Below are 22,412 nucleotides of genomic sequence, written 5' to 3' on the forward strand. Positions count from 1 at the left end.
CACACTGAATTATACTTGCTTTTAATAGTCAGACTCTGACATTCAGTTATGACAAATTGCCTTCTCAAGCAACATGTTGCTTGAGAAGGCAATTCATTTCTCTCCTAAATAGCTTAAGTGATTTTTGCAAGACAGCATGCTAATATCATTATCTAAAAATATACACATTTTTCCAGCCTCAGTGTCAAAGCCCCAATACATTCCGCTGCCATCCAAACCCAGCAGGCTCTGTTAGAGATAACCTATTTACCTGAATCCATATAGATTCATTGGTGGGTCCTGGAGCAGTCAGATTTTCTAGATCACCTGTTCTGTCATACTGAAATATTGTTCCTGCCACTTTGTATTCACCATTCCACTGAATGATAAAACCTCCATTCAGGTAATATTTTTCTGGGTCTTTACTTCGCACAGCGAGGAAATTGCCTGCTTCTGCAACTTCTGTGACTCTGATTCCCCTTGCGCCTTTTGGAATTAGCCCAATATCAACATATCCTAAGAGACAAAAAAGATACAGGGAGGTGAACCACAAAAATGACATTGCATTGTACTTCAGATATTTTAAAACATCAGCTTTGTTTGAAAGTATATACAAATGTGCTATCACAAAGCTTTTATCTCAAGGTATTCTTTTCAGTTAGTTAATGGTGGGACTTCCCAAGCCAGGTTTTCCAGTATCAGTTGGGGAATATGTGATGTGTTTAGGCCATGATAGTGGCATTTAGAAGGGATATGGAGGTGAATGCTTTACTGAGCTGCACCAGATGAACTCTACTCCATTGGTAAGTGTCAACATCTTTATAAACACACCTGAGGCCTCTGGCATACTGCAATGTGAGTGCTCTGGAGAAAGGCTATGGAGTCCCAGTAGGTTAACAGCATGTTGTAGGAAAGGTCTTTTCAATTTGCAAGGAACTTTTTCATCTGTCATCTGTAGATGTACATAATTTCACATCCCTTGTCTTAAGTTACTTCTCCGTGACTATTTCCCTTACATAGCTTTGCTACAAAAACCTGAAAGTCATTCAAATGCCTCAAATTACTAAGATTAGTTAAACATTATTATAAATTACTGAGTTTTATAAGAAAGATCAACAGCTCTTCATTCATGGGCAAAAGTATCTGTAAAAAAAGGTTATTGGTATGTGTGTTAAGAATAAAGACAGTGAACCTATTACAGAATTTTGTTTGTACTTCAGGCAATACAAGAAATCAAGCTCAGTGCTTCTCATCTTAGAGGTAACTACTATTGCTACTGAATGAAAACTGTAAAAATAGGAAGTTCGCATACAGATTTGAACACAAATTCAGTTTTCTTGCTATTGCTCCTGGGTGGGCTTAAGAAATCTGATGGAAGACCAGCTCTTCAAGCAGGTGCCCTGGGAGCGTGTGCTGCAGTTTGGGTTGATTTATTTCAAGTTTGGCTACAGTATATGTATGTGGTTCCTCAGTTCTCATCACACATGGCTGAGGTCACAAATTAAGTCTGAGAATCACATCCCCTTCACCTTTCTTGTGAAATAAGCACATCATCTTTTATTACACTGACATATACCATATTGGCCAAACTTAGTGATCTTCTGAATCAATGTTATCCACGTACCTGAAGTACTAATATGCCCTTTGCTGTTAAATAACTTACTGCAGTAAGTGTCCCAAAGTCTTTAACATCTGAATTTTCCTTACTGCTCTTTTATAAGGTGATATGTGTTGGTCCTACTGTCATATTTTGACAATGGTATAATGAAAAAAAATAATAAAAAAAGATCTATCTGGATCTGTCTGCTTCAGGCTCTTCCTAATTAAATTCAATATATTTTTCCTGTGAATAATGTTAAACAGAGAGAGTTTTCTCTGGTTGCCATCTTTTACAAGTTTTCTACACTGACCATGGGAATTTAAACCTTTCAGTCTTTCATAGGTGAAGGGAATAACAAAATCCTTAGGATTACTGAATAACTTCTATTATAGGAAACTAGAGGTCTAGGTCTATTATAAACAACCAAGGTCTAATGATTGTCCCAAATGCTGTATTCATTCAGTGCGGTGGAGACATATTACAAGCACAGTGTGTGATCGTGTGAATAAAGACCTGATTAGATGGCATACTCACAAGTATGCCAAATTAAAACAGCATGCAAAATCTTAATTGTATCATGTCCCAAGAGCTTGGCCTTGCAACCCTGGTGTCCTATTTCCAGCAGATTTTTTTTTTCTAGATGTAATTGGAATAACATTTGCTCAAAACACAAAATATAAAAACAATCAGTTTTGGTTCTAACATAAAGCCTGTATCGTCTCAAGTTTTTGCAAAACAATTTGTCTGAATCACCTGCTGTTGCTCATAAACCTGATTTTAAATATATTACAGCTGTATTGTGACAGATGTTACATTTGGTCAATGTACCACACTCCTTCCCCCTAGCCCTTCCTTTTTTGACTAGCTAAATTATCTCTTGATTTCCTAGAACCTCACCCTATTTCTCAATGAATGTTATCTGCTTCTGAAAGGAAAGCTAATCAGGAAAGAGCTTTTGACTTTATCATTCAACATAATAATTTTTTTTTGTTTAATAATGAGGTAGATGGTGTTTATATAATTGCTCCTGGTTATATGGTTCCATCTGATAACGATCTAGTAATCTGAGATTCAATAACAGTTAAAATGTCAGCTCTCTAACCTACATGCTGTGTTCATTAAATCCTGGAGCATCCAAGCTCTAGGTGCTATCATAACACCTGTGAAATGGCAACTTTCAGATGCTATTAATCTTTTCCTTTTTAATGAAAAGCTATATGCACCTAATCACAGATGAGAGCACAGTATGAATAAATTCATGCAAACCTCGTAGGCACAGCTCTACTAGGACCAAAGAGCTTGTTTCTCTTTTCCCATTGCTGTGAGACAGAAGTAATTTCACTGAGGTGGTTAGCAATGTATTGTAGATCAGATTACAATCTAGCTATTTCTCCTTATCACACCAGCTCTCATCCTGCTCTCCAGTTTGTCATATCTGTGACTTTCTCACTTTAAAATGTGAGTTCCTGATGCATGATTTTCCTATGAGCTTGTTTCTAGGCAATATCACAAGCATATTACATGGAAAACAGCACAGACTCCCCATGGTTTATCAGGTTTGTACAGTTACATACAGCCTTCTCATGGAACAGACAGAGCACTGCAGTGTATGATGGCCATGGGAAAAAAGTTCTAGTTCAGAGACAGTTCCCTAAGTGAGGATCCAGAAGACCTTCCAATCTCTTGGATCCATATTTGCATGGCTATGTCCAGACTCCATCTCAAAAACACACCAGACCTCCATTTGCACTTGGATAGCAAGGGACCGTGGCAAGTGTTGATTCAGTTCCAATCAGCTTGGTCAAAGGTGACAAGCCAAAGATAAACCTTCAGGTTAAGGCAAATACAGCCACAGTTCCTTGTTTGCACATCACTATCTTAAAATTTCTTCTGCCTTTTTGTTACCCATTTATTCTACGCTTCACTTGCCACAGTCCTAAACCTATATATGTCACATCTCAGTCTTTATTTTACCCCAATGCTTTTCCTCATTCAGAAGTGCCATTTATTCTCCTTCCAAAGACTTTGCGTGCCTTGTCTATGGTCTGCTGTATGGAACAATAGCCCTCTGCAGCCACCACAACAATGTGAGTAATAGGAAAATCTCATCCCCCCAACAATACCCTACCATAAAAAAAAAAGCAGAGTTTTACAATAATCAAAGGATAACTTGTATCTTCTTTGCCTAACTCTAGATCCTGCTTATGGTGCAATCTTTTGGCCCAATTAGTTCAGCTGAAGCAACATAAATGGTTTGCAAAGGAACTTACTGAAAACCTAGTGTGGACTGCATACTAGCTAGCATTAGTGCCAACAGCTAAGACCATTTGCACAAATCAGACCTCTGATTTGTTTTCCAACACAAAACTCTACCCGAACCCACTACACTGATAAAACTGTCACTCCTACGGCTGTGTTGGGAATTCCTGGACAGCTTTCCATATTTTGCATCCAAAGGAAAGGCATTTGAAAGAAACTCTGAATAAAAACATAAAAAATATTTTTTTTATGTGTTTAAAACCTTTTTCTTTTTTTTTTTTTCCTGAACACAGGCAGGTTAAGACTTCAGGTAAAACCTATCCTGAAGTGAAAGGCTGAAGTATTTAAAGCTCTTTCCTAGTGTATCATTAGTCTGATCTGGCAACCTAGTTGTCTTGCAGAGACATTAAACTTTGGTCCAGTACCAGAACCAAGAAAGACTCTGCTGGGCCTAAGTTCTGAAGAAAGCTTTAGATCAGAATATATTAGCTTTGCTTTTGTAATTCTCATTAAACATTCAAAAAACTCATTTTCCTTCCCTGCTGATGGCACCAAGTATCCTGTACTCTGGGCCAGTTTCATTAGCTATACTGAATTTATGTCCCTGAAGTCTTTATGTTTACATAAACCGTTTAGTAGCCGCTGTGTCATAAATCTGTGCTGTATGACAGAACATCACAGTACCTGCAAGTCAGAGACAAAAAGAAGCCAGATGTTGTGAACAAAATGCATTTTCCTTTTCTCAATTTCATGCCTGTTAACATCAGTAAGACAGTAAGATTCATATGTTGCCTTAAAAGCTAAAGAGCCCACCAACCTTTTCCTTTCCTGATATTTTTCCTAATTTTTTTCTGCTATGGAGTTGACTTCTCTAGAAAAGAAAAGAATCTACAGAAGCTATCCCTTAAAAAAATATCTAAAGAAAGTGATTAAATAATTTTCCTTAACATTCAATACTCCTCAGCGGTATCTGTTAGTGAGGTTTATTGAATCTTGAGGCAAGGAAAAAATAAATGAAGATACAAGACAAGATGAATTTGAATAAAATTAGAGACAGCTATCCTCCCATGCATAGATATATCAGACCATTTCAGAAAAGCTGTTTTTTGAAAGCAAACTTCTGATCATCTGCAGCCTTGCAAAACCTGCACACAGACAAAGGCAGAGTAAATTCTAGAGTAGCAGTAGGAAAAGATCAGAGGCTGGAGGATTTCTGCAATATCGGAAGAAAAGGAGCTCTAGATTTTTCTTTGTAAGCCTCATGTATGTATGCCACCTGTGTGGTCACATCATCACATCTGCAGGATACAGAGTGAGTGGCGGGAGCAGAGGAATGTATCCAACATATCCACTGGTTTCCCATTCAAAGCTGTTCATCCCATGTCCAACTCACCATCACTCTTCTTTCTCGGTTTTAGTTACCCCTCTCTCTTCCAGACTTTTTGGCTCCAATTCATCCCACAGAAGGCAACTAAAGGCCTGAATGTCTCACTGGCATTGGTGAAGAAGGGCTTGGTTCATCAGATGCTGATTCAGACCTCCATAAGAGGGGGTCTCCCCTCTTATGAGAAAGACCTCCCTGCAGGGGGTCTCTCTCCCCTTCCAGCACAGAGGCATCCCACAGAAACTTTTATATAAAGCAGATACAAAATTCTGCATGGGGAAGAGTTTGTACATGGCCACGAGAGCCAATGCTATCACATTTAAGATACTTGGAAATGAACTCTCAAAGCACTCAGCACAGCATTTTCTTGGTGCTTTACTCTGTCTACAGATTCAGTCCAGATTTTCCAAGGGCATTAATTACATTCATTTTGTAAATGCACTCACTATTTGGGGTTTTATTGGTGTAACTTGAATAGGACTTGTTAGTCTCTGACATAAATTTTATTAGATGAGGTGAACTTAAAAAGTACGGACCACTGATCTTTTCTGGCACAAGCAGGATTCACTGTGAAATACCCACTTGCTATTTCCTATGCAGATTGATCACTCAGTTTACAATGAAAAGCTTTTTTCTTTTTTTTTTTTTAATGTAGAAAGCAACTTCATCAATGGAAGAGTTTAAGAAAAGAACACGTTTTACCAAATCCTTCACTTTGATTAAAGGTCATCTTCACTGTATGACAGGCAGAGCCATCTCCCAGGCAAACTCCACACTGGTCTTCAGTTGCATTGGAATTTATCTCATAATCACAGCCGACAGCCTGGAAGAAAAAACTGTCTCAGAATAAATATGGTCTCCAAAATCAAGCTTCAGCATACCCTGTCCTCTTCTAAGACGGGGAGACTCAATTTTGCGGCAGAGTATATATTCTACATAAAGAAACTAATAATAGAGATAATTGCATCTAGGTAAAACTCCTGTGGATTAATATGATGTTAAAAAGAACAAAAAAAAACAATCAAAAAAAAAAAAAAAAAAAACAATCAACACTACCATGCCATGAAACATACAGCGGTGTTTAGATTCATATGCTTGAGATGGAAATGTGCTACCCAAATGGCCTCAGCAACTAGGATTGCCCCAAACATCTAGGATTTGTGTCTGCTTTTTTATGCTGAAGACACAACCATGGATTCCCAGGACTACAATGTAGTAATGGAACCAAAAGATAGGTTCACCAGTACCACAAAGAAAACCCAATATTATGCTCACAGACTAATGCAAACATTTTATATCTCTGGTCTGTTTTCTCAACAGATGTAAAACAAAAGCTGTGCACAGGAACAGAAGCTCTGAACCTGTATTAATGCTGGTGTGGTGCAGGGGGTTATTGCTGGAGATTCACTTCCTGAACATGCTGAACTTATACAACTGCACCCATCCAAAGATATAAAGCAACTCAAGATGTGACAGACCACTTTCTGATTGTCATGCCAGCTTTTTGTGGCAGTCCCAGTGCAGAACAGTTACTGCAGACAACCCCCTGGCAAGGTGAAACTCTTCAGCAGGCATGAAGTTTTACACCCATGACACTTGCTTCTCCAGTTCGCCCACATAGGACAATGTATCAGAGAGAAAGTTCTGGTAAAGATCAATTTTTCAGTTCATGATGCTTGGTAGGGGGTCAAAGCAAGAGAGAAAAATTCTTAATTTTGAGTAGGGCAAATCCTTCTTTAAGAACTAGCAAAGTTTTTAAAGTTAAAGATTAACCTGTTTTCATATTTAAAATGTGGTATGAAAATTATTTTATGATTCTTGAATTTTATATCCATTTACTTGAGTAGAAGTAGCACATGCCCTCACCAGAGAAGTAGAAGTGTAATATGTCCGGGTTAGGCACAGCTGAACAGTTTGCTCCCTTCTCATATATAGTCAAAAAACCTTTCATCATCTGAATCAGCTTGGTAATAAGGCAATGCAAGGGTTTGGATTTCCCTGAAACTTCTCTCTCCTGACATGAACAAAGCTCAGCTGTGGGAAGAAAATCATCCCCCAAACTTTGAAAGGCTTCATGATAAGATAAAACTATAAAAATACACCAGGGAAAGGATCCTAAAATTTATTTAAGAAGGCTTTAAATAGCCAGCTTCAGAAACTTTGCAAAAGTTATACTATAACACAAAAGGTAGATTGTAATGTATTGTTAAAATTTGCAGGTTTATATTTTTACAGTACTGCTTTCCAAAGGGTGTACCACATAACAGCACACTTGAGCTCCTAAAGCTCTTTAAATGGTATCTGCATTTCAACTGCTTTTGTCACAAGTCCATATTAATGAATTTTAAAAAACATTAACAGTGCTTTGTACCAGAGCTAATCATCATTACTGAGGAGCAGGCTGTGGCTTTCCAACTAAAATAATCTCCATGTATTGTTCCATGTTTGCTATGTGTATCCCTACATCGTAGCTTCCTCTGTAGCACACTCTCATGCAGATAATGTGCATCAGGCAATGCACAGTCTTCAGTCATGAATAATAAATAGGACTTACTGCTTTTTTTGGCTTAATTTGAAGAACATTCCAACAAATTATTTTGTCTGCTTCCCTCCTCCTTGCATGCTTCATCTGGGGAATCATTTAAGAATTTTAAAAACTTTTTCTAAAAAATTCAGAGTAAATTTCTGGGGGAACTGTCAAAATGCTTTGTTTTCAAAACCACACAATAGAATGTGTCGACTTTCCTGTCACTCCACATTCTCTGCTCCCTCCTTTCTGTATTCTAGTTTCAGACTGAAATCACTTTCAAATTTTGACATGAATTAGTGCATAGTTTCAATCCCATAGATGTTACATTTCTTTATTTGTTGAGTATTTACTAAATAAATAAAATTATATTTAACTTGGAGAGAATAGATGTAATTCTGGACACATTTTTGGGCCAACCCAAGCCCTGAAGGACAGAGACCTGGCTGTTGCTCTGGGAAATGAAGATGGACATTTGCCTCAAATCTTATCCCTTCCTACATTCTCTGGCTGGTGTGTGGATAATGCTTGTACAGCAGCTTGAGGCTTTTCTCTGTTCTCCTTTTCTCTGTTCTGTTGCAATATCAGGCTCAGTCCCAATATGCTACCCATACCTCACAGATCCTAAATCAATTCTTACCAAGTTTTTTTTTGTGGTTTGATTGTTTGTTTTTAGCAGTGAAGCTCCTTGATTTTGTACCATCATCACAGTAAGCTGAACTTGCAGAATGCCGCCCGGTGTCCAATATTTAATAGCTATTAACAGCATCTAAGACATCTGGAAGCCTTCAACAGAAAACTGCCTCTGATTTAGATGAATAACCAACAGGCTGGTGGTAGTTAAAAGTTTTTCTCTGCTGATTTTTCTTAAAATAAGCTTTCAGGTGTGGTACCTGCCAACTTCTCTGAGCCTCTTTATGTATGAAAATCCAGGCATCCCCCCTTTTGATTCTGATCCTATTTCACCTTCAGTACTTCAGCTATTGTAATCTTCTGTAAGCTCTTGACAGGAAAGCCCATCTATTAGATTAATCTAAGTATAAAGGCTTCTTCATATTCTTGCTCTTAAAATGACAGAAAGATAGTAGAAACACCTGAGCTTTTCCTCTGTGCACGAGTGATTTAATGAACAGCTAGAAAAGCTGCAAAGATAAAAGCATGAAAAGGCCCCAAGTTAACAAAGGTGTTAAACCATGTCTCTTGCATTTTTACAGAGGTTTCAAGAAACACTCATCTGTCACTTAATGACAGGACTTATCCAACACCTTTGAAACCTTCTATGAAAACCAATGGCTGTGTCAAAAGGATCTGCAGCAGGCACTTCACTCTTATTTCACAGAAGGAAAAAAAACTTTTCCCTTCTGTGAAATAAAGGGGAAACTTTTTTCTCAGTGTTATTGTAATGTCTTTTGCAGACATATCTCAGTACCAAGGACCATGTTTACAAGCAGCACAGAATGTCACAGTGATAAGCACACGCTAAGAAGGTTCATGACCACAGTTTTGCCTCTAAGCATGTAGCTATTCATCCAAGGATGGATTTAATGAAGTATTCAGAGTACTCAGACACCACTGTGATAAGTGCAAGATGATTATTCCTCTTGCCAAGAGCTGAGATCTAACTCCTCACCTATGAGCTAAGTATTCACTACAGTTTATATTTAGTACTTTCTAAGAATATAAAAAGGTAGACATGTAGCTATTTTCTTAAAAAGATGCATTTTCTGGTGTATCTACTGTACTATCAGTACATTTGTTAATAGTCTACAAGCAGTTATCAAAGTCAGCATTGTCGGGTTTGTCATTAGACCAGAGCAGTAACCAGCCTCCTTGGGGAGTCCAGCAAGCTGAAGTTTATTTTCTGTTCTATGAACACATTCACTATTAAACACAGTGTTGGGGATAAAATGTTTTAGGCTGAAGTTTAATTTTTTTAAATAGATTTTATCTTTTTTTTTTTTTTTAATATGCAAATGAAAAATCTAGAATTGGAACTCCAACACGTCATGTTTTGCTACTGGACAATAGGAGTGAGTGTTTTTGAGCTTCTCTTTTGAACCTCAAAAAAAGACATCTTGAAGTTTTATCATTTTTGTCAAATAAGCATTTTCTACCATGTTCTTAAAAGGTTTCTGTTCACCTTTATTTACTGCTCATTCTCCAGATATAATTTATCTATTGTGAGCTGTCAATCAGACATTCTGAAATGAACATAACTGAGCATATTTCCTTTGTGACCACCACATAGTATGAAAATCCCCAAGCACTGAACAATTTAGTCCTGAATTACTATGCTGTCACTGGTGAAAGAGTCCACTACCACAGTATGATCACTTTCCTGCCTTTGGGGTGCCAATTAGTGTCTCTGTATGGGCTGTATGTACTCTGTACCAGCTCAGATTGTTCACACATTGCCATGCATTTCCCTTATTAACACATCCATGGTATCAAAACATGACATCCTTGTGACACAAAGGGAATGAATCCCTTTGTCCTTTCCAAATATAACCATAGAGGCTTCTATTTCGGTTTTCCTCTGACATTTGAAACAACTTGCACCTGACCAGACATCACCAGACTTATCTATAAGCACAGCAGGGTGTGGTGCAGGGGTCCCCCAAAATGAAGCATCTGCATAGCTGTGTCACAGTAAGTAAAGCCTCCACTTTACTTCCTAGCTACAGGGGTGCTGCTGGTGGTGAAATGACCTTTATATCTAGCAGCAGGTCATCATCTTACAAGGCCATTAATGACCATCACAAAGTGTACATTATCATGAGTAAACAGGTTTAGCAGTCATTCATTACAAATACATTTAATTGAACTGTAATTTTCAGGCCAGGTTTTACCTTCTTGCTCCAGTGAATTTTACATTATTTTTGTTATTTGTCAGATATATTTCTAGATGCTTCCTCCTCCCTTTTATTTCTTTTCCTCAATCTTCTATTTAGATACATAGAAGCCATATATTCTAAAACTGCCTTAAAAAGCATGCCTAAAATTTATGCCAAATTGCCTGTTAAAGAGGATCTGGAGACTAAACACAGGTTATTAAAACAAGAAAAAAACAGCAACAATTATCCTCTGATTGTATTACACATATGCTCTTGTGCACCCTCTGCCTGTGAAACATGCTGTGCTAACAAGAAACCCTTCTGTGCCATAGTATATGCATTGCAAATCATCATCACTCCCTGCAGCCCTTTGTCATAGCCCCATTCACCAAGAGTCTTTTTGACACACCTGAGACTGGCTTTATTACTGGTCCCACCACACAGTATGGAGGCAGAAATAATGACTTGAATTGCCTGGCTATGTTACAGGTAGGAGAAACAATTTATTTCCCGCTGTTTGGTGACTAAAAGGAAAATAGCCAGAGATATTACCCTTTTGCCACTTCCAGAGGGAGAGACTTTTGTGCCAGACTGGCTGTGGGGAGCAGATACAAAAAGTTCTTGCTCTCACTGAAGGGTATGTCCTGGATGTACTGCCTGAATATCAAAGTTATGTGAATCCCATGTTATGCTTCTAAGTTCTTCCTCCATCTGTCTCCCCCACTGGTCTACAAATAAAGAAATCATGATCTTGTCATGTTGGCCACAAGATTGCCTTGAACAGGGAAAGATGTGCCCCGATGTGCCTTATAATTTGTCTAGATGTTTCTGAATCAATTTCCTGTTGGGCTAGCAGTGGGAAGAGGAGATTGAACCATAGTGAATGGTAGTGAAAGTACTACAGAAAGATTGAGATACGTAATCTGCTTTTTAGCACACGGAAAAAAAAAACACACAACACTTTCCTCCCTAGTACAATGGTTGTGTAATTCAATAGTATGTTAATCTCTCAATATAATAACCGCACATTACCACAGAGAACAGTTTACAGATTTGCATGACTGAAGGTCATTTAAACCTATTAAAATTCTGTGCAGGAGACGAATGCTTGTTACAAACAGCAGAGATGCCAGGTCCTCCACGGTCAATGTCTGCACACTCTCAGCGTGTTCACCAAGTTTTCACTTTTAGACAATGCCATGGCATGTTTAACCAAACTCCTCAGTCTGGAAAACTCACGTATGTAGTTTCTAGTAGTCAACAAACATACTACAGTGGCAGTATCTTTGCTTATTGTCTCTGTGGGAGCAGCCAAGTGCTCTAATAAGAATCAGAGTCTGTTTGTGACATATAATTTAAACATGTGAAGATAGGTTATGTTCTTTAACAATCTTCCAAATAAAGGGAGAGGCACCCAAAAGATGAGTGCAGAGAAATATGGTTAAATAGCAAACTAGTCATGATATATCTTGACAATTTTAGGTAACATTACTAACAGATCTTGTTGCCACCTTCCATTTCTAAGTTACAGGATTGGGTCCAAGAAGGAAGGCCAAGCTAGGTGAGAACAGAATAAAAGGGTTAAGGGGACTGCATCCCTCTTCCACTTGGAAGGAAAACATGGTGGCAATTGCAGGCATGTAGCATTGAGGTTCCCCTTTGCAGTCTCTATTCCCAGTGCAGAGTGATTTAACACTATTATACATTCAGGGAATTCCTCTTACATGTAAATGACAGAGCAGAGGGCCCAACTGTCTTCTCTACAAGGTTCTCAAGTAAGTTACCAGTTCTGGTTTGTTTCTGATCAGGAAGTTCTAAAGAAATACCATACCAACATCTAACAGGAAAACTTCCTTGTGCAGTGAGGCATAGGCAGCACTTCTGAAAAATTAGGCCCCAAATACTGGGAAAATCACAAAGGACAAAAGAGTCAGCACTGGTGTCTGTACTTCCCACTGATTTACCAGGATGGCTAGATAACCATTCGGTATACCTTCGGTAACTAAAATGAGGTACCTCAATCCGTGTTTAGCCATCTAGGTAAGAACAATTTCTCTGTCTGCTCTGAGCAAAACCATGGCTATCTGAAAAATCAGGTTAAAATCAGCTGAATTTAGTAGATTAGATTATTGACTGAACTGAGTCTACCTATCTTCCCCCACCCCAGCAACTATGAAAACTCTGAAATTCGTTGTTAAATAGGAACTACTCCACAAACCAAATATGTGAGCAGTATGGACAGACAGATCTAACATACAACATCTCACCACTTTCAGTTTTTTACTAAATTTCAGGTTGAAGTGTTAGTTAGGACTTAGAACAAATGTGAAGTACTTTTGTGAGATAAAGTAATGAAAACCAGAATATGGCATTATTAGACACTGCTGCTAATGTCTGTGAACTCTTTTTCCACGTTATTAGCAACATGTTGCTACTGGAGTACAAGAATTATGTACCAGACTAATTATATTCAATGTATTTCTAGATTTACTGACCATGATCTGCAGTGTATTTATTGTGTTTAACTAGCTGGACTAAAATATTAGTGAATTATGTTGAGAGGTACTTGAAAGAGCTTCTCCTCAAGCTTTATGCTGGGCACTTTTTTATATAAAGACACGCTGTCTTTCAGAGATATGAGATATTTGGGTTTACCTATTCATCGCTGGCTCTCATCTGTGGCAGCTGCATGATTATATTGTTCACTCCATGATTCTGATTCCAATTAGACCTGTTTGTCAGAAGATCTGAAGTGGTAGTCAACATATGAAAGGCTGACAAAACCATATTTATGATAGTGTCAGTACTATGGAAGAAATTTTTTAGTTCTTGAGACTCAAAGCCTTTCTATTTATGTTGAAGTATATCTGGTATCTAGAAACTGCAATTAAAATTTTCCTTTCAACTCCAATCTGTCAATCATTCTACTATTTCCAAAATAGGCAAAAATTTGAATGGTCACAGGCAAAGTTCAATACAGAAAGCATATGGAAGCTAAAATTAGCCACAGTGATCCCAACCCTTTTAGGCTGGAAATCATAACATAAAAGCATATCATCACAAAAACAGCCTTCTGGGTTTAGCTTCCTTGGCCTGTCATTAGTAAAGTGCTGATACAGTATGAGACATTTACTACACTCTTCAATACAGCAGGGTTTGTTTGAAGCTGGCTTGAGCTGTTCACGAGCAGGTCAGTTCTTTCACCATCACAGTTAAAAGGCCCATCCTGGCTCTTAGTAAAGCCAAGTGGAAACTCTTCACTGTGAATCGGAGCAGGATCTCAGTAACTCCCTTTCACAAAGGCATGTTCTGCAAGGAAAACTTAGAACAAATCTTTTATTACTGCTTTCTGAGGGACTAATGTTATGAGGCATATTAACTACCAACATGAAGAATATGCAGAGAAACTTATATTTGTTCTTCAATAAACAGAACATTATTGAGCTACATACCACATGTTTGCCAGTTACCTCATTGTACAACATTATTCAATTTACTGTTGTAAAGGGAAATAATTTTAATTGTCTTTAAGAGCAAGTGTCTGATCCTACTACAAGTCAGTTCAGAACTGCTACATAGTGTGCAATACTGAACAGCATTATGAAGATAAAACCACATATAGCAGTGACACCAATTACAACCCTAAAGCTACCATTCATGAAAATGTTTCACCAAAAACAAACAGGCTATCTTTAACTGTTGTTTTAAAGCAACAGAAGAAGAAAAGAAGAGTTCAAAGGTACCAAAAATAATTAGCCCTCAGGCTAATGGATTCATTAAAACTAATGGAAATGACTCTCACGTCTACTGAGAGAAGTTGTTTTTATGAACTTATTTCCATGATCATTAAAAATGCAATAAAATGAAATGCCTGCCATGGTTCTTCAAAAAAAAAACACCACAAACACAAACACACAAAAAAACACAACCCACAAAAACATTAAGTATTTTCCCATAACTACATAAAATTGTAGAGAAAGAAACATGCAAACATACCCAATACCTTACACATGCCATTAATACAGATATCTCTGCTGTGCCTTCCTTCGAAGCAAGGAGTACCATCAGTGACTGCATCCAACATCTTCTCTGAAAAATGGCCATCTATTGGGCGACAGTGGAGCTCACAGGGGTTTGCTGAAATGAAAACAAAATACTCCCTCAGAAAATATTACAGCAGGACATTGAAGTGTAATGCACTGAGAATGACCGTATATCTTCACCGCACCATTCACTAGCTTTCTCTTATATTTGCTGACAAGAAATAGCATAACTAGACTCAGTTACCAAAGCAATCATAGTAATGCTAACTAGCAAGTAGCAGAGGTCTGATAAACATTACTAGAGTAGGAAGCAGATAGAGCTCTGTACCATCAGACCTCCCACACCTCCACCCTTTCTGTTGTCGATATATTAAAATCCAGCTGGCTGAATTGAGCAGTAATAAGGCCATCAGTTGGGATGGAGAAAGGGACAGGAAACTGGCAAAAACAACAGTCATCAGTGAGGGGAAAAGGAGGAATTTGGGAGTAAGATTGCCAAGGCAAACTGGTTTTTATCAGCTGATGGTTGAGTGATTTCAGATAATTTATAATTCTTGATCAGTGCTGCCAACCCCTCTCAGTGAGCAGTGAAATGATTGCTTCTCATCTTCTACCTGTCAGTCGAGGGTCACATCTCTGCTTAATTTCAGATACCTGCTGGCAGTTAATAAATTATTTCAAACACTTGATTTTTTTCCTGGTTGGCAATTTATTAAATGGAGATAATACTGGTGAGTCTGACATATCCAGGCTTGTTTTGTATAGATGTACGACAGAGAAGAGAAAAACTGCAGCAAAAGCAATTTGTGATTCTCTGTAAGGGCCCAGCCTTATCCTAGTCTATACACTGAATAAAAAGAGCCAAACAGGCACCTGCCCCACTTCATAGATGCTGGTCTTTGGGAACCTGAAGTTTTGAATCTCAGGCTTAAGTGAGTCAAAGGACACAAGTTTGATAAATCAGTTGTAAGCACAGAAGATGAGCTAGAATTGAAACCATGGTCAAAGCCAAGGAAATATTATCTGCCCTCAGATCACTACCCTAGAAACCCTCCAGCACAGTCACCAGGGGTATCCACAGCTTCTCTTCACAGCCTGTGCCAGTGCCTCATCACCTTCAGAGTGAAGAATTTCTTCCTAATATCTACAATAAATCTCCCCTCTTTCAGTTTAAAGCCATTCCCCCTCGTCCTATCACTCCACTCCCTGACAAAGAGTTCCTTCCCAGCTTCCCTGTAGGCCCCACTCAGTGCTATCTGACTGAAAGAAAAGCTATCCCCTGTCACATCCAGGAGGGACAGCAGCAGAAGAACCATCTTTTGCTCCTGGTCTGTTCCAAGACCCTGATCTAACCAAGTGCCACAGCAATTTGTTCATGTTCAGCAAGCCAAAATCCTTTGCTGAGCAAAGCAGTAGGCCTTAAAACTGCCAGTTAGTAGGAACTTCAAGGCACCATATTGAGCCATTTTGCTAAAATCTCCCTGGGTGCTACAGAGGTGCCTGTGCTGAGTGACATTTTCATCCTATGCCAGATAGCCAACAATTGCTCCCCTGTCTCAGAGCAATGAAGGATAACTATAAATTGATATCCTAGACAATGGATTTCTGTTTCCCCTTCCTCCTTTGTTGACCTTGCTTGTGTCATACAAAGAGCTGTATTTAAAATTGGACAAGTTTCTAGTAATGAGAGAAATTCAATTTTTTGCTAATGCAGAGAAACCAAATCATTTCCTTTAAAAGAGCTTATGCTTTTGAAGGGGGAAATTCACTTTCATTGCTCTGGTTTGTACATCACCAACACATACACAGCACCATGCAGTGCACAAAAGTGACAGCAGCTCCTGGCCCTGAAGTGCTTGCAATACCAGCACTGACTCCTGCACAGTCTGAACTTTAACATTATTAATCTCATTCATGTAACCAGCATTGCTTTAAAACTGGGATCCAAAAAATAAAAAGGGGATACTCCAGAAAATCCAAAACCTTAATGAGGAGCTTTGTTTTCCCTCTTGTCAGTAGAGCTAAACGTTTTTTTAAGACTGACAACAATGATGTCCTTGTGGCTTCTGAAATAATGATCTCTTAATAAAGAAAGGGCAATAGAGGGATTAGAGGCAGAGGAGACTGAGGTAATGACACTGGTGGAAATTAGGGTGATAATCAGTCACATTCAAGAATATCAACAGAGATTGAACTGTAAAAATCTCAAGCAAGAACATTAAGTTTGTAAACCTTATCAGTCTTCAGACCCTCTGTGAAAACTGTCAGCCATAACCTCTGCCAGTTGTTCTGATAACAACAGTCCTGATAAGCAATACAATTTATTTTACCTTTACCTAGAGAAATTGTTTTTTGGCTAATTTGATTATGTTAGTGCTCTAAAGTTTGCTTCATCTTCTCACCACACCTTTTTTTAAAATGCTAGTCACAGTATTCATATAGTAAGGACAACAGAAGAATCCCGGCAAGTCTGTGACCTGTTAAAAATGCATCCTGACTGATCCAGACTTTGCTTAAAGCCATTTCAGCTTTTACACTGCTCATAATGAAATATGTAGAGTAGTAGCTTGATACCTGTATCTCCTCCCTAGCTGTATGTTGACATTAACAAGCAAGACTGTATCCAATTTCATTTCAGAAATCAATGAACAAGAAAAAACAGGCAGTGCTGACTACTGACATATTCCTGTCACGACGATGGTCTAAGTATATAACTCAGAAAGAGTTTGTAGGGAAAGATAATCTTCCTCGCTAAGCCAAATGAAAAAGTAAAAATAAATAACAAGCAAACTTTCAGACTTGCAAAGCCTCATGAATCAAAGAAGAGCTTTGTAGACCTGAAAGCTTTCCTGTTTTTCCTAATTGTAGTAATTCATCTAAATATAGATCCTACCTATACAACAAATGCATTTCTTCCTGTAAGTTTTCTACTAAGACCCACTGGAAATGAGAGATTATTGTTCCTTCCCCACAGACTCACTCCTATCCAATATTTTATACTACTGTCCTCACTCTTAAAGCTATTTTCTTATTTCATCTGCATGGGAGGCTGATTAGGGCACTACTGAGGAAATTATCCAAACACTGTATTAGCCATTCATTTGCTGAAATTATTTACTTATCTATCATTATTATTTTTTTTTACAGCTGAGCTCAAGGATCTGATGAAGTATCAGGCCTCTATTATTCTAGGGCTGTAAATAAACATCACAAGAATCAGTCACTGTCTTCCAAACGTCTAACATTTTAAACATGAGACAGATACAGGTATAGAAAGGTCTTACCTACTATTTTCAGATAGAGAACTGCCATACAAGGAAAATACTTTGCCTCATATGATGGAAGAACTCAAAAGCAAAGACTGGCATTGAATTCACATTTTCTAACTCTTATTTTAGTCCTCAAAAAAACTAAAAAGACTAAACAGAGTTCAATGCAAGGGTTTGCATTGCATTACGGCTGCTCAAAAAGAACTCCTTAAAGCAGCTGGTTTAGTTTCCATGTCTTCAGTAAACTTAGTTAATTCATGATGAAACTTTAACAAAAAGGCTGTCATTTTAGTAATTTTTAAGCCAAAAGACACAGAAAATCTTGCAATCCAGCATATACATGGAATACTACATCCAACCTGTAAACATTCAGTAATGATCAGATTTCTGCCTGAAATTTCTCTACAGCAAAGTAGGATCAAAGCCACTTAGGTTGCTCATGCCCTGTTTGTGTTGTAATATAAAATGATAACATTAATTCCTCTAAGCTTCTACATGACCAGTAATAAAGAACTCTTAATGTGTTATCTAAAGTGTTCTTGTATTATTTTGGCTGTTACTGCTTCTCCTGCCTTTCACAGGCATGAAGAACTGCAGGAGCCTGCTCTCCCTTGACTCTCTTTGTACTATCTCTCCCCCCTCTTGAGTTGAGGGGCTCAGAAGCTGCAGTATGAAGTTCAATGGCTTAAACTTGATGCTGAAACTTTTCACTTGATGGTTAAAGCAGAAGAGCTACATTCAAACCTAGCTAATAAGACCATGGGGTCCTGCTTTTCAAAGTCAGTTAACAAGGGCATAAAACTGCTTGAGGCTTTGTAGCTTCCAGACCTGAGCACAACATTGCATGGAGCCATGCAGGCTTGCTAGCCTGTACCTCTACTAGCTCAGGGATATGTACGCGATACACCTTTAGAAACAATCTTCAAGCACTTCGTATTTAAATCACTCAATCTTCTCTTTTCTGGAGAAGCACTTCCCTTTTTCTTGCCTTTACTTTAAACTATAATTTTTAAATTGCTTGTCTTTCATTTTGCTCTTCTGTGAACCTCATCCAGATTGTCTGGCATTGCATTGGCCCTAGCTGAACATGTGTGCTTTTTTTTCCCTGCATATAGCAGAATAGAATTCAGATTCACCAACTGTAAGCAAAATAACATGAAGATAACCAGAAAAGAACATGTTCCCTGCTCTAAGCAGAAATACAAAATTCAAACATTTCCCTTACAGCTGACTTCCATGAGTTTGAATGCAGGAAGGGTCCAACTTAACCTGACTGAGATGGATGTGATTAATCTGTCTGCCAGCAGATGATAAGGCTTCAATAGTTGTTTCCCAACTTCTCAAGGAATAAAAGAGGTGGGCCTCTACTCTTGAAATCCTTGCCAGTCTGTGAGAAGTCAGAATGGGATGAGGAAATCCAAAACAAAATTAGAAAAGACAATTGCCCAGCAGACAAAACAGGTAAAAAGAAACTAAGGTGAAACTACCTTATCACACTAAACAAACTTGGAACTGCAAGAGAAAATGTAATTCCAAAGCAATGGCAGCAGAGGCATTATCTTACACTGCTAGCTGAAGCCTTGTGACTATATCAGTACAGATCGTACTTGACACACAGACGTATTTTGGAAGAAATATGAAATTTCCCACTCTTTAGCTACATAACCCCTATCTGCCAGTGAATTAGATGATCCTGGCACTCACTGAGAAAAGAATGGTGTTTATATAATTACTTTAATCACTTTAATGTAAGATGCATGATGACTATGTGGACTTTAAGTCCTAGGAAGCTATCAGGTTCAGATAAATGTAATTTGTCAAAAGGTATGATAAAAATAGATGTGGGCTCAGCCTGATGACAACAGAAGTCATTTAGCACCAAAATCTGACTGAAGTGTCAATGCAGGGGCCAGAATTATGAGAACAATTCAGTAGATACCCTGGTCAGAGCCACCGTAACACCAAAAAAATTCTTGAACCTGCAAGTTCCCTTCATGTTGACATTCCCATGGATACTCAGGTGCATGAGCACACAGGTTTCTGTGCTCCAGGACAGCTCTACAATAGGACTGTGCAAGTCCCCACAGAAAGCTCAAACTCGTCTAAAACAGGAGGGAAAAATCTCAAAGTATTTAGAATCTTAACCATAGCTGGCCTAGGAAACAGCAAGGTATGACCCACTTCTTTCCTTTCCAGTTGCTTGTTAAAGCTACTTGTTGCATCTCACTATTTACAAGAGAATCTTTATGAAGGTACAATTTACACAGTGGGAAAGAACACTTAAATGGTGTTTAATTAAGTGACAATCATTATAACTTGGTTAAGGAAACTATGTAATTAAAGATGGGAGAGATGGTCATCAAGGTTTCTTTCACCATTTACCATTTTTCCAGAAGGATGAAGGAAAGCAGAAATTAACAGCATCTAGAAAATTTCTATCTCATGGTTTCATCTCAACTAAATCTTTTCACAAAAAAAAAACTGTTACATCAATCAGGGTTTGGTAAAGCTTCAAAACACTTTCTTTTTCCCCTTATATCACGTGTACAGGGTGAGAGAATTGAAAATAACTGATAATAAAACAAGCCAAAACCTTCTTGGCTGCAAGCTTCAAGTAGGAACAGAGTACTTCAAAAATTCTTTAAAATGGGATGGCATTATTTAGGGGGAAAAGTAAGGGAAGATGGTATAGACTGAGAGCCCTGAAGCATCAGCTCTCTTTGTGGGGGTTTACAAGAGACTGTTGGTTTGCTTTTGTTCACAGTCTTGTTTTGTTTTGAACAAACACAGGAAAGGCTCAGACTGCTCCATCTCAGACAGAGAACTGACTGATCAACCTACTTGAAGTTATTGTGCCCAGAACACCGTTAGAAAACACTGAAAGGTGACAGAAAATTAACATTTGAAATGACAGAAAAACTGCCCGATGTACTTCAGTGCAATAGCTGGACACAGCTGGACAAAACTGGAAGCACTACGCCCACAATAGCTACCTACTGCCATAAACAGTCATACAAAATGATGTTAGATGAAGGATCAGCACAGGATTTGGCCAACTCTCTGTCTAAATGCATGTCCCCTGAAAACTGACCTGAGGAAGCCAGGATAAGATAGAATTTAGTAGCAAGAAAACACTTTAAATGATGTTAATAGAATGTAAGAATGAAGTTGCAAACTTTATTTTTATTTTATTTTATTTTTATTTTATATTTATTTTGTGGACCTCATAGATCATGAGGGAGAAATGCAGATCTACACTGAAATTCTGGCTGCTGAGAAAACATAGACAAAAATAGACAAAAAACCTTGTAAGCCAGAGAAGAAATATTTGCTTGATATTTGAAGGATTTGGCAAAAGGTCACCAAAATCGAGGATGCTTCAAATAGAGTAGGATAGCATAGTTCAGTTGGAAGGAACTTACAAAGATCATAGAGTCCAACTGCCTGACCTTTTCAGGGCTAACCAAAAGTAAAAGTACTGAGGGCATTGTCAAATGCATCTTCAACATTGCATGGGGCATCAACCACCTTGCTAGAAAGACTGTTCCAGTGGTTGGCCATCAGTATGGTAAAGAAATTGCTCCTAATGTCCAGTCTGAACCTCCCCAGTCTGAACCTCCCCTGGTCCAGCTTTGTGCTGCTCCGTGTGTCCTGTCATTGGTTCCCAGGGAGTAGAGACCTACACTTTCCACCTCCCCTGCTCACAAAGTTGCAGAGAGCAATGAGGTCGCCTCCGAGCCTCCCGTTCCCCAAAGCAGACAACTCAAGCATCCTCAGCCTCTCCTCACAGGACATGCCTTCCAGCCCTGATATCAGCTTTCTTGTCCTCTTGCTCTTTGTACAGAAGGATGCTGTGAGGAATGCTATCAAAGGTCTTATTAAAATCCCAAAAGATTACGTCTGCTGCCTGCCATTCATCCACCAAATGGATGACTGTATCATATAGAAGGAGATCAAATTACTAAGGCAGGACTTTCCCTTCATGAACCCAAGCTGATGATGCCTGATAGTTGCTTTGTTCGTTAACTGACTTTCAGTAGCATCCAGGACAACCTTCTCCATAACTCTTCCAAGTACTGAGGTTAAACTAACAGGTCAACAGTTTCCTGGGTCATGCCCTTTTTGTAGAAGGGTATAGTATTGGCTAGCTTCCAGCCAGGAGGGACCTCTGCAGACTCCCACTGCCTTTGGTAAATTGTTGAGAGGGGTCCAGCTGTAACATCCCCTAACTCTTTCAGCACCCTGGGGAGAAATCTCATCAGGCTCCATTGACTTATGAATATTTTGCTGATATAGTTGTTCAGTTACAATTTTGGTGACCACAGATGGGAAGTCACTGCTCCCCCAGTCATGGTCCTCCAGCTCTGAGGACCAGGCAGCCTAAGATTTGTCATTACTGTTAAAAACTGAGGCAAAAAACAAGGCATTAAATGTGCCTTTTCCTCCTTCTTATTTCTTAGGTCACCATCTGCTCCACCTACCAGTCCATTGTTTTTCTCTTGCAGCTGACATACTTG

General features: G+C 38.6%; 1 protein-coding gene across 1 annotated transcript in view; it reads right to left on the reverse strand.

The window, feature by feature from the left end:
- Positions 1-22,412, reverse strand: part of ADAMTS12 (ADAM metallopeptidase with thrombospondin type 1 motif 12) — a gene marked incomplete at both ends in the record, with an annotated part of 169,511 nt that overhangs the window by 35,236 nt on the left and 111,863 nt on the right. Inside the window, 3 exons of the mRNA XM_084305715.1 lie at positions 251-495; positions 5,925-6,045; positions 14,587-14,720. Coding sequence (XP_084161841.1) covers positions 251-495; positions 5,925-6,045; positions 14,587-14,720 — 500 coding nt within the window. The remainder of the gene's footprint in view (positions 1-250; positions 496-5,924; positions 6,046-14,586; positions 14,721-22,412) is intronic.

This window comes from Netta rufina (assembly GCF_964035555.1).
Source record: "Netta rufina genome assembly, chromosome: Z".
Classification (NCBI taxonomy): domain Eukaryota; kingdom Metazoa; phylum Chordata; class Aves; order Anseriformes; family Anatidae; genus Netta; species Netta rufina.